The following is a 13053-nucleotide window of genomic DNA, read 5'->3' on the forward strand; positions in this document are numbered from 1 at the left end:
CAAATGGCTCCTAAACATCAAATTGCAGGGTGATACACAATGAATCCGCACAGAAACAAATAAACACATATATAAACATGACAATAGGAAGGAATTTCACAATTAGTAGACTTCATGAAGTCAACTTTGAACAAGTTGAGATCATTAAGCTCTGTTTGGGAAGAGAGGTTTGGAGCTTTTTTTGGCTAAAATAGTCACAAAAAACAAAATAGGTTTTTTAACCCAATAACACAAAATATCACATCCAACCCATAATCATTACATTCATTTTCTTACAAAAAAGTCAAAAAAACTAAAAATCCTTCCCAAACCAGACTTTTTAGCCCCAGGCTAAAATAGTCAAAAAAACTAAAAAGCCAACCCACTTCCCAAACGAAGCCTAAGGCTAGCAATTCAGTAAGGATTTGGACTCTGATACAAGTCCATTAGACATTTCTAAAGGAATCTAGCATAAATTCAGACAATATAGTGATAATAAAAAATAAAAAAAAACTAAAAAGATAGTACAAATATGAAATCAAAGTAGAAATTACAATTTTATAGGCAGAACTGAAAGACAAATAAGAAGAGCCTAATAAGAAATGATCAAAATTAGAATAGCAATCTCAAGTTAAACTTGGTCGGTGAATATGTCGTCTTCTCAATTTCCCACGCCTACGAAACAAACCGAAAGCCACTACAAAACTGATGAGAATTGCCTGTAGGATTATGAATATCTTCAAACCTGGAAATCACCAATACCCAACATATTGTTTTAATAAAAAAACTCATTTGCACCAAAGCTGCGATAAACAAACTATACCTTTAAATTTCTGAGTTGAATCCTCTGAAATAATTCCTTTTTCAGTTACTTTCACATCATCAACAGCAGTCGTTGATTTATAATTTATAGTTTCGTATCCAACATTCCCACCCATGACACACGTGTTGAAACAAATAATGCTACCATCATACTCATCACTTCCATCACAGCAATCTATAAGGTACAAAAGTTGGCAACTGAATTTTAATAATAAAAAGCGCGCGCGCGCACGCACACAACAACAAAAAAAAAGGTTACACTTTTACTGAACCATAAAATTAAGTTATTAATCCAGGTTCTAAGAAAAATAAACAAGACTAAGCACTACACAACTCGCTACAATCAGATTCCAGAAGGTACGTCTCAGGTCCATCAATGTAACTCCATGGCACTCAGTGCACCCAAGTCATAAAGCAACTAACACGACGAAAGAAAAGGATAGGGATGTGATTTTATTGATAGTACTTACCACAGAATTGATCATTCACTCGAGAAGAAAACAAAAACTGAGGTGTACTTCCTACATTCTTGCAATAAAATTTACCCGTTGGACAGGCTGACGTTCCTACAAATTTCACAAAGAGGGCCAAGTGAGTCAAAGAGACGAGAATATGGTTTAAAACAGATAAATTATGATGCACTTTTGTCATGATGGATATGATTTTTTTTTTTTTTTTTTTTTAACAGAAGAAATAAGGAAAAGAAAAGAAGATGAAGGTGTTGTTTAATAAAATTGAAAATTAAGTTCTGAAAACTTAATACTGAATTTTTTAATCTAAAAAATGGTTTTGTATTTACTGAAATTTATCTGCTGAATTTAATCAAGTTATTTGATACGTAAAAAAAGGCTAAAATTTGTTGGTGTTGGTGTTGGTGGTGGTGGTGACGGTGGTGGTGGAAGTGGTTGTATTGTTGTTGGTGATTGTGATGGCGGTGGTGGGGTGGTGGTGTTTGTGTTGTTGTTGGTGGTGGTAGTAATTGTGGTCAAAGTTTTTAAAGGTGAAAGAGCAAGGGTAGTTGTTTTACTATTGATGAGGCGAGACGTAAGCCTTTTGAATTTTGAGTTTTTTTATTTTTATAAAATATAAAATTAATTAAATATAGCATAAAAATATTTATATACAAAAAAAAGAATAACAAATAAAATTCATGAAAACTATTCTAGGTATAAAAACAAAAATGAATTAATAAAGAAGGCCCCTTTATCATCAAATAAAATATAATAATAAAGAAGTGATATACCATTGAAAATATAAAACAAAGAGGCAGACCAATATATATATACATTTGTAACAAAGGCCAGGAATTGGGGATGGTGTTGCGCGGGCTGTGCAGCAAAATGGGTCAATTTCGGAGTCCATTTCGATAATCTGAGCCGTTCATATTTTGGAATATATCAAGTAGACCATTCCTGCAAAAAATAAAATTAATCGGATATCGTTTACCCATTCACCCACTCACATTTATATTCATTTTAATACTTTAAATCACAATTATTTTTTATTTTTGTAGATACAAATGTGAGTGAATGAATGGGTAAATGATATCCGATTAACTTGATTTTTTGCAGGCATGTTCTACTTGATGTATTTTAAAATATGAACGGCTCGAATTATTGAAATGCGCTCCGAAATGGGCCCATTTCGCTGAACAGCAATTGCTGCTGCACAGCCCGCGCCACAGCATCCCCTCTAGGTTCTTGAAAATTTGAAGTAATACGAATTATTGTTATCAAATAGATTTCATTTATTTTCACTAAATACATTCAATTTTAAGTGTGTTGAACAGGGTTATCAAACACTACCCAAATGTTTGTATTACATAAAAAGAAAATGGTAAGCAACCTTCCCCCTAAACATGAACTGTTGGTTTTCAGTTTTTGTTCTTTCAATGAATAAGCAGCATGCCAAACATAACTACCAAAAGAAAAAGTAGTCCAAACACTATTACTTAGGAGGCGTTTGGTAAGGTTTACGTTTTACAAGTTTTTGTAAACAGTTTTTTTGTTTATTTTTCCAAAAAACATGAAGTACAAACATGTTTGATGGGACACAATGTTGTGAAAACATAAACAATAAAACATGTTTGGTAACAAATAATGTGGTATACATGTTTTAAATTAATTTTGACAGTGAAGTGTAATTTTTTCAACAAATTTAATGGTCACCTATCCCTACAGTGTGGGTTACAACAAGAGAATGACATGCATTTCAATTTAACGTAGTCAAAGAGAAGAACTCCGACTGCATTTGATATAATATATATATCAATGAACATGCAAACTGCCTAATAATAAGCAGTGTGAACTGTGTATGACACAAGAAGAGTGGTGATGCATTGCAGATTGTGCTTTACTCTGTTGCAGGGAGTTGCAGGTTTGTTTTGATAGGAATCAGTGAAAACAGGTCATAGGGTGAGGGGTTTGAGCTACTGGGGAAAATATATATATTGAGCTGCATGCGGTGGGGGAAGAGCTAGAGACCAGGTAGTGGAGAGGGGAAGGGGGAGTTCCAGGTTGTTCATATGGGATCAGTGAATAGGAGTCTAACGTGTAGATGGGTCTGCAGAGTAGAGAATTCGAGAATGTGGGTCTCAAAAATTGCAGAACTCAGCCTGTTGAAGAACACCAGAGGTGAATGATACAGATTTGAGTGGCCTTCTTGTAGGACGGGAGAAGGGATATGTATGAGATGCAGACAAACGCAAGAGAGAGAGCCATACGAGTTGCAACCAGCTCCCTTCGCTTGCGCAGAGTTTACTGTTGGGAATACAGAAAAGGTGTGGTATTTTTGCAGCAAGCGAGTTTCAATCCTGAGTAAAGAGTAGTCTTCTAGACAAAACAATGTTCATCAGGGTCTCCACGCATGAACGCCAATTTCTGTTTTATATAACCATAACCAGCAAATTCTTGTTTATGGAATTTACGTAAGTTTTGCAACTGTTTACTCAATTTTAGAAACATAAACAGCTCACCATAACAAGTTTTGTTGTGTTTTTTTTTATAAAAAAAAAAAAAAACGAAAAAAAAAAAACAAAACTATAACTAAAAATGTTACCAAACAGGGCCTTAACAACATTTAGAAAACAAAGAAGAGGAAATCTCAATCTGTTTTTATTTTAAGTTCAAAAAATTGATTGATACCAAATGTGTAAATATACATACATATATATATATATATATATCAAATCAGGATGAAGTAAAGCATACTACTGTACCATATAAGTGGTGCAAGTTGATTTTTATGTCTTGTAACTTGGTTCCCATTCATCGTATATATCTCCCACCTATGAAGCACCAACACTTCAAAAAAGGTGCCATAGCGGTGTCAGATGTGGGGACACGACAAGGGTATGTATGGGACACGCCACACGGCATGTCCCTTTATTTAATTGATTTGCTTTCAAAGGACATGACAAGGATATATATACACATTGAATTAATGCTCGTTTTTGTTAATTTTTTATTGTTTGTCAATGTAATATTAATCTACATAGCAAATAAAAATATATAAACAATTATTTTTATTGTAGTGTTTCCATTTGTTTGAAATCACCGTGTCTCGTGTTCATGTCCGTGTTTTTTGAATCTTCACCTATATTACATGAACTAAGGAACATCTAATTCCCATGTCCAAAGTTTGAATTCGATTCATCTAATTCCCATGTCCAAAGTCAATAGGACACAAAAAATCTTCATATTTTTTAATATATTAATTTTATTTTTTAGAGTGATTAGGAGGTTTCACATAGTGGATTGGTCGGATTTTAAGGTAGACATGGGACCAAACACTCCTTATGATTCAAAAAACTTTAGAATTAGAACCACACTACTGAAGGTATGAAGCAAACTAGAACCAAACCATAAAAATGGTTTGGTTCGGTTTGGTTCTAAGATTTTAGGCAATTTCATTATGAAAAATCCCAATTATAAAAAGATCAATAAATTACAACATAACATAGAACCAACTATATAAATTGAAGTTAATATTGTTTCATGAAAAAACATAAACTTAAAACAATGTTTGTGTGTGTCTATACAGATATATTGGTTATATAAATTTATTAGTGTGAACAAAATTTAAGAACAACTCAGTTGGCTAGCGCATGTGAAGGCTAAGTTGAAAATTTAATGTTTGATTTTTTTTCTTCCAACACCTTTTACTCTACTTACTAAATTTAATATAAAAATAGGAAACAATTCAGTTCGGTTCACTATGGTACTACAATCCGTGGAGCTTTCCTTATAGTTCCTTTGAAAATCAATTGGTTGAAGATGCAAGGCAAGATTTTATAGGTTTGGATATGTGCTTATTTGGACATGGGCCAAATTATTGGAGAAAATTATTTGTTTAATTTAGGAAGACTTGTAAAATTCAGGTTTGAATAAATTAACCTCAAATACAAGGTTGATGCAAACAAGTGCAAACGTGTCAAGCTGTTTCAAGTTATAGAAACTCTAGGACGAGTTTTTTCAAGCAGAAGAGAATGGTGCAATCAGATTTTAGAAAAAACATATTTTTATTTTTATTTTGACTATAGTTTTCTTTTCATTTAAGTTTCCTATTTTATTCATTTCTTGTCCTACAAGAATTAGGATTAATTGATTATTTTAATATTTTATTTTCCTTTTAGTACTAGTAGTTTTATGAATAATCTTTTATTATAAATAATGATTGTAAGCCTTATGGCTATTAGCTTTCAGTTGATTAATAATATACAATTTTGTTTCAAAGAATTCTCTTCTTTTTGCTATAATTCTTATAATCTTCAGATTCAATAGATTTGTAGAAGAGTTGTGAGGTTCTTCTTGTTGCTTCAGATTTTGCTCTTCACGTTATCCCACTGCATCATCACCCCTAGTGTCATAGAGCATTTTATGCATAATATAGAAATTTTATGCATAGTTTTATGGTTAATTCAAATTACTCTGCTTGCTTGGCGAATGTTCAACTGAACATATCGCACATCCCATATAATTATCGAAGTGTTGAGTGTCCGACACGGGTATTTCGTACATTTCTACAAACCAATGTAACACAGATCTCCACTAATACTTGTTCGAATATCATGCACCATTTTGGTGAAGAAAAGTATGTCACTGTGGACATAAGTGACAGCATAGCATGAGGAAATGTTCTCTCTCATTATGATAATTAAAATTAGATCCACAAAAGTTATGAAACTCCTAGGAGAACACTTGATCTGAAGTCCACTTAATAAGGGGAAATAAAGAAGGGAAAAAGAAGTGTGGATGCCTTCCTTGTTTCAAAAAAGTAAGTTCCAAATTTGTCAATGACTCAATATGTATTTACATATAATGTACTAATTTCTGGGGGGGAACAAGGAAAGAAATGCAAAAATAGCAGTGCATTTGGTATCGTATTCATTTTTCTGTTCATAAAAACAAAAAACAAAAAAATAACATGGAAAACTTGTTTGGCAAACTATTTCCAACAACTAATTTGGGAAAAATGATCTGAAAATACCCATTTTTTTAGAAAATACTCTTTAAGTCATTTTCTAAATTTTCAAAAACTATTTTGCACAAAAAATGAACACTAAGAAAACAATGAATGTTTTCAAACGTGTCAGTGTTTCTGTTTCCAAAAACACAAAAAAACAAAAAACATCTCAAATGAAAACAACATAAAGTATTTCTCTTAAATGAACTATTTATTTTCATTAAAAATCTTCGACCTACACATTCTTTACCCATCTTGCCCACCAAAGTTCACCAAACCAGAAAAGAACTCTACACACTTGACTCCATGAAAAACACACACACACACACACACCAAAAAAAAAAAAAAAAACAAAAACAAAATCAAAAACAAAAAAAACAAAGAAAGTGATTTGAGACATAATATTTTACACATAGGTACTTCTACCCAAATTCTCCTTCACTCCAACTCCTAGGATCCACTCAAAACTTGACACACAGCAATTTTACTCAAATTTGAGTTTATCAATTGGAGTGCTTTGAATGAAAATATTAAGCGGTTGGAGATTGGCTTGTGAGTGTTCCACTTAGTTGGGAATTTGAAAGAAATACTGTCAATTTTTAGAGAATAACAAATGGATGGATCAAATTTTTTGGACTCAAAATGATACCAATCCATTTGAAAAATGCTACAAAAAACCCTGCGGAATTTTTCAATCCACTCGCACATCCAATTCAAACCCAGAAAATGTTTCCACATAGATTAGAGAAGGAGCAGTCATACACCATAATAATCGATAAAAAAACAAGGTTACTATAAATTCAACGGAAGCAGATTATTGATAATAGAAATAAAATAAATAAATAAATAAACATATTATGTATTGGAGGGATTGAAAGTGCAAAAAGCTTGGAATTGAGAGGAATAATACCAGGTTCATCAGTGCCGTCAAGGCAGTCGCAGAAGTCGTCATTGATACGGTCTCTGGTGAGAGATTTTGACCCGTCTTTGCATTTGATCACCTCCGAAGCATAATACTTGTCATCTGTTAACCAAAAAAATATTCCTTATTACAGAAATAGAAATCAATATACATCTAGAGAGCGAGCCAGAGAGAGAGAGAGAGAGAGAGAGAGAGAGAGAGAGGACCTAGAGGGTGGATTCCGATGGGAAGAAGAGAAGCAGAGCAAGTGGTGAAGAAGAGGAAAAGGAAGAGGAAGATGCAACAGCAGTAGCCGCCGAGGAGACCCACACCAAGACTTCCCTCCATCACGCCTCGGCTGAGACTTCAGTCCCCCTTTTTATTTTATTAATTAATTAATTAATTGATTAGAATCTTTCATCCACCTCTTTATTTGATTAGAATCTTTCATCCTCCTTTACCAAGAGCATGTGAGACTTAAATTTATCCTAAAATATCATTAAAAAATTATTTTTTCATCTATTTCTTTTAACAGACTTTCTATTTTTTTTTTATTATATTAATAAACTTTTTATTTTTTTTCTTTATTTTATTAAAATATAATTTTTAATTATAAATTTTAAAAAATAAAAATTATAAATGTGTATTATAATCCCTAAACAAAATAAAGTAAAAAAAAATAATAAAATAAAATAACTATAAGAGAAATAGAGAGCCACTGTAACAATTTTTATTTTAAGAAAATGTTTAAAAACTTTAATGGAAGGATAAAAAAGCCACTAATCTTTTAAAATGGGTAATAATGAAATTTAAAGATTCTATTAAGGATGCTCTAAGGGGCATCAGACCGCGGGCATCATTCCTTTACTTATAGGGAGTTGAGCCTTTCATATACCATCCTATTAGCTCTTTTATAAGTCATCACAAATTAATATTTGCTACAGTAGGGAGTCATTAAAACTCTTTTATATTTATTTATTTTTGGTTTAAGAATTTCAATACACATTAATGATTTTTATTTTTTTAATTTATAATTAAAATTTATATTTTAATAAAAAGAGAATTTGTTAATAAAAAAATAAATAATAGAGAATTGATTGAAAGAAATAAATGAAAAAGTAATTTTTAAACTAAGGTCAAGTATGGCAAGTTGAAAAAAAGTCAAAAAATTATTCAAAAAATTAAAAAGTTATCACTATTCACTAAACGTCAAAAAGTACGACTGCACAACTCTCAATCTTAATTTTCTTCTACACACTAATTTATACAATTTTTTGATACACATTTTTTCATAAAATGTCAAAAAGTTAATTCAAATATTCATATTTTTTTTCTCAATTTTTTAATTCAAAAAGACAAAAAATACACTTATTTAAGACACCTCAAACAACCGGGGGGGCAACAGGAGTAACCGCGGAGGTAGGGGTGGTCGCGGGTCGGTTGCGGCCACGGAACCTCTAATCCGCCATCCGTCCGCCGGATTGGCGGATTGGAGAAAATCCATCCGCATCCGTCCGCCAATCCGGCGGATGCGGATTGAGCGGATTGGCGGATTGGCGGATTGGCGGATGGATGCGATCGGTTTGGCGGTTTAAAATTTTACAAATTTTTGACATAATTTAACATGTACACTTTCAAAAAAAATAAATAAATTAATGTGCACTTAATTCCTCAACGACCACACCACCTATGTGCAATGCATACTAAAATTGTCAGTGAGAGAGTGTGCCTATCAAAATAAAGAAACAAGTGTAGACAGACACAAGCTCAGATTGATTACATGGTCACACAAACTGTAAGTCTCTCTTTTGCTGCTCTGGAAGTCCCTTTCCTGCTAGAAGTTTAGAGGCAATTCACCAGCCCACAATAACACAACTATTGTAAATTTGTAACAAATAACAACCTGCAGCAGTAGTCCTCAAAAAAAAAAAAAAAAACAACCTGCAGCAGTGGGCTAAACTAAATTAATGAAAATCAAATAACAACTTGCTATTGTAACCTGCTCATGCTCATTTAACAACCTGTTAATCAAATAACAACCTGTTAATAACCTGTTAACAAATAATAACCTGCTCATGCTCATTTATAAACAAGCTATTATTGTAAAACAAACAAATAGTTTGTTTTTGTATATGAGAAACTTGGAATTTTTAACATCCAACCATCCAAAATAAACAGCTTAGACAAAAGTGTTACAAACAAACAATGCAACACAAATTTTTAACATACAACCATCCAAAATAAAGTATTACAATCATCCAAAATAAAATATTACAATCATCCAAAAAATTTAAAACTTCTTAATAAAATCATCCAAAATAAAGTATTACAGTCATCTAAAGAAAGTACCAACTAATAGTCATATTTTCAAAACAACTTCAAAAAAAAAACAATAAAGCCATTGATTTCTTTGAGCCAAACCATGAACCATGAGCCAAACCTGCATAACAAAAAAATGAAATTATTTAACAAGGAAAACACTAAAAGATCTTAAACTTAAAATAAGTAAACATAATATTACAAAAACATGTGAAGTAAACATAATATAACAAAGGGGAAGTATTTTACCAATGATATTAAACTTCAATATAAGTACTCTCCGGACTTGGACTTGAACATGAACTTGATTCCGAAACAACTACACATAAAACATAATACAACAAAAATATGTGAAGTGAAGATAATAAATAAAATTTAAAAGAAAATAAATCATTGTATATATATATATATATATATTACCCGAATCATATTGTTGTTCAAATTCTTCAATATTATCCATTGATTGTCGAAGGCATATTGGAATGTTACTTCGAAGCCAATTTTGTGTACAAACAAGAACCTCCACCATCTTGGGAGCAAGTGAACTACGGAATGGATCAAGTATACGACCTCCCGTACTAAAAGCCGACTCAGAAGCAACAGTGGAGATAGGCATTGCCAACACATCTCTTGCTACAAGTGATAATACTCTATACTTTGTTACATTAACCTTCCACCACTCCAAGATATCAAATTCAGCATTTTTCCCATCTTTCTCAATATCACCCAAATACTTGTCCAATTCCGATATACTCCCACTACTACAAAATTGCCCCTCCAAGAATGAGTTAAATTGAGAGTTCACAATAGAATGTGGATCATTTTCATCTATCACCATATCTATTGTTTCATTTACATTGGAGAGATGCACATTTGTTGAATCAAGTGTGGCATAATGATCATACAATTGAGTCAAACAATGTTTCACCTTGTCTAACATTTCTTTCACTTTCACCCCATCCCCACCAAAAATTGTTGAAAAACAAAAGTGCAAATATGTCATTTTCCTTCTGGGATCAAGCACAACCGCAACATACAAAAGGAGATTGATTTTATCTCCATTTCCCCAAATACTTGTCAAACTTCTCTTTCATTTTCTTCGCCATTGAAGACAAAATAGGGTCATTGTCTTTGATTAATTGTCCAATCATGCTTTCAATGACAAAAAATTCCGTGTAGAATGTATTCGAAGTAACAAATAAAGACCCAGAAAATCTTTTTGTTGCATTGTAGAACATTTTAAGAAATTTCAAAAACACCCTACAATTATCCCAATCCTCGGCTGTAGGCATCTCTCTCCTCTCACCCCCTTCATTATCCAAAAAATAGTGTTTATAATTGTAGTCCTCCTCACCCATTCTTTGAAAAGCACTTTCAAATTTTTCCGCCGCCTCCAACATAAGATATGTGGAATTCCACCGGGTTGGCACATCTAAGCACAAGAGACTCTTACTCTCAATTTTCAAACTTTCCACATACTTTTTAAAAGTGTCAAGGCGGTTTGGAGAAGACCTCACATATCTCACTGCATGCCTCACATTCGCTATACAAGACTCAAGATCCTTCAATCCATCACTAACAATGAGATTTAGAATATGCGCACAACAACGCATATGTAAAAACTCATGACCTAAGACAGTTCCCTTCCACAGTTTTGTAGTTCGTTTCAAGAATCTAATGGTTAGATTATTAGAACTCGCATTGTCAATAGTTAAGGTAAAAAGGCCATCAATGTCCCACTCTTTTAAGAGTGCCTCAATTTTTTTCCCAAGAGTTTCTCCTTTGTGGTCTTCAACTTGACAAAAATTAATGATCCTCTTTTGTAACTTCCAATCATCATCAATGAAATGTGCTGTTAGACACATGTAACACAAATTTTGTATAGAAGTCCATGTGTCTGTGGTAAAGCAAATTCTACGCCCCTTCACAAGTTTCTTCAACCTCTCTCTTTCATTAGTGTATATGTCTACAATGTCCCTAGCAACGGTATGTCGAGATGGGATCTTGAACTTGGGTTGCATGACATTACAAAACCTTTTAAAACCAACCCCATCCACAAATTTAAAGGGCAATTCATCAATTACTATCATCTCGGCAAGATACCTCCTACCAACTTCTACAGAAAATGATGTAGCGACAACATCAACAACACCACCCTCCCCATCAACTTGTCTTGGTTTAAATCCCAATGTTTGTTTCCCTTGAGTATCCCTATATGGATACTTTGTACAATTTTTCAAATGGGTTAATAAATTACTTGTTCCATGACTCTTAAAGCCTGCCATATATTCTTTCTTACAATACTTGCACATAGCCCTATCTTTCCCATCAATACCCTTAATCTTTTCAAAATGATCCCAAGCCTTTGATTGTGTTCTCCCACTACTACTACTTTTGGCCAAGGGTGGTCTAGGAGGGCGAGCAATAGGTTGGGTAGAGGGGTCAATAGAAGATGATTCAGGCTCAACATTAGGATTAACAGAAAATGTTTCTTCGCTTGGAGGATCCATGACAAAAAGATTATGAAATAAACTGCCAAAAACCAAACATAGAACACGAGAGAGAATGAATAACAAACACAAACATTTTAATAGCAATCAGAGTTAACTCAGTAAGCCTACATGCAGGACTTTTTTTAATTGCAAAAACATTATGTTATCATGTATGAGTTTTTGAGACACTTAGCATCACCTAACCCTAGTTTTTCACAAACCTTTTAACTCTGATAGCAATCAGATTTCACTTTTCGCAATATTTGTGACATGATGCTGAAGGACTGAATAAGCATATATAATATGCTTATATAATATTATAATATGCTTACATAATATTATATATCCTCTAATATATGTTCTCATTTCACCCGTACAGACCACTAAAAGGACTGAATAAGCATATATAATAAGTTTATATAATATTTGGGATCTATTTTGAAGACAAGACACCAGCCATAAACTCAATACATTTTGTTTTTAAAAAAGGAACTAAAAAATTAAACCAAACCAAAACAACAATGTGAATGTTCAATTCTCTACATCCAAACCCAGTACTAGTCCAATTTTAACAAAAATAATCCCACAAGACTTGCTTAATTAAATAACAAACCAACCAACATTAACAGAGCATAGCATAGCATATCATTTTATTTTCTCTAGCTCAATTTCTTTGTTAAACAGACCAGCTCAATTAAATAACAAATCAACTCAATTTCTTTATTAAACAGAGCATAGCATCAAACACAGTTAACAACTTTCAGACCAGTTCATAGCATCAGACCAGTTCATAGCATCATTTCTTTATTAAACAAACCAGTTCTTTATTAAATAGAGCATAGCATCAGACCAGTTCATCAGTTTTTCCATTTTTCATTCACAAATTTGCCTACAAATTCAATATTCAAAGACCATTTATCCACACAAAGCAAAAAAACAAATCAAAAAACAGATTCAATATTGTAGAATACAAAAATTCAATATTGAAATTTTCCACTTGACATTGTAAAAAAAAAAAAAAATCAAAAAACAGATTCAGTTACACCATTATTCAGTTACGGAGAGAGAGAGAGAGAA

At 32.6% G+C, this 13053-nt stretch overlaps 2 protein-coding genes across 2 annotated transcripts; both read right to left on the reverse strand.

Moving 5' to 3' along the window:
• Nucleotides 1-392: 392 nt before the first annotated feature.
• LOC114277974 (kinase C substrate, heavy chain-like protein) lies at nt 393-7624 on the reverse strand. The gene is made up of 5 exons (XM_028219932.2): nt 7393-7624; nt 7175-7288; nt 1272-1367; nt 803-976; nt 393-724 (listed from the first exon to the last, which is right to left on the reverse strand). The coding sequence occupies exons 1-5, from the start codon at nt 7511-7513 to the stop codon at nt 606-608; spliced, it is 624 nt and encodes a 207-aa protein (XP_028075733.2). The 5' UTR covers nt 7514-7624; the 3' UTR covers nt 393-605.
• A 2912-nt stretch (nt 7625-10536) lies between these two features.
• LOC145795966 (zinc finger BED domain-containing protein RICESLEEPER 2-like) lies at nt 10537-11994 on the reverse strand. The gene has a single exon (XM_082880920.1). The coding sequence runs from the start codon at nt 11992-11994 to the stop codon at nt 10537-10539; it is 1458 nt and encodes a 485-aa protein (XP_082737046.1).
• Between the last annotated feature and the right edge of the window lie 1059 nt (nt 11995-13053).

The sequence above is a fragment of the Camellia sinensis genome, chromosome 7, assembly GCF_055761805.1.
Source record: "Camellia sinensis isolate YWXY chromosome 7, ASM5576180v1, whole genome shotgun sequence".
In the NCBI taxonomy this organism is placed as follows: domain Eukaryota; kingdom Viridiplantae; phylum Streptophyta; class Magnoliopsida; order Ericales; family Theaceae; genus Camellia; species Camellia sinensis.

Excerpts from the sequence above, each read along its gene's own strand:
- LOC114277974 (XM_028219932.2), bottom strand. The coding sequence starts at position 7,513 with ATGGAGGGAAGTCTTGGTGTGGGTCTCCTCGGCGGCTACTGCTGTTGC. Across the intron at positions 1,368-7,174 it reads TGACGGCACTGATGAACCTG|GAACGTCAGCCTGTCCAACG; the intron begins GTATTATTCCTC and ends TGAAATTTGTAG. Across the intron at positions 725-802 it reads TTCAACTCAGAAATTTAAAG|GTTTGAAGATATTCATAATC; the intron begins GTATAGTTTGTT and ends GGTGATTTCCAG.
- LOC145795966 (XM_082880920.1), bottom strand. The coding sequence starts at position 11,994 with ATGGATCCTCCAAGCGAAGAAACATTTTCTGTTAATCCTAATGTTGAG.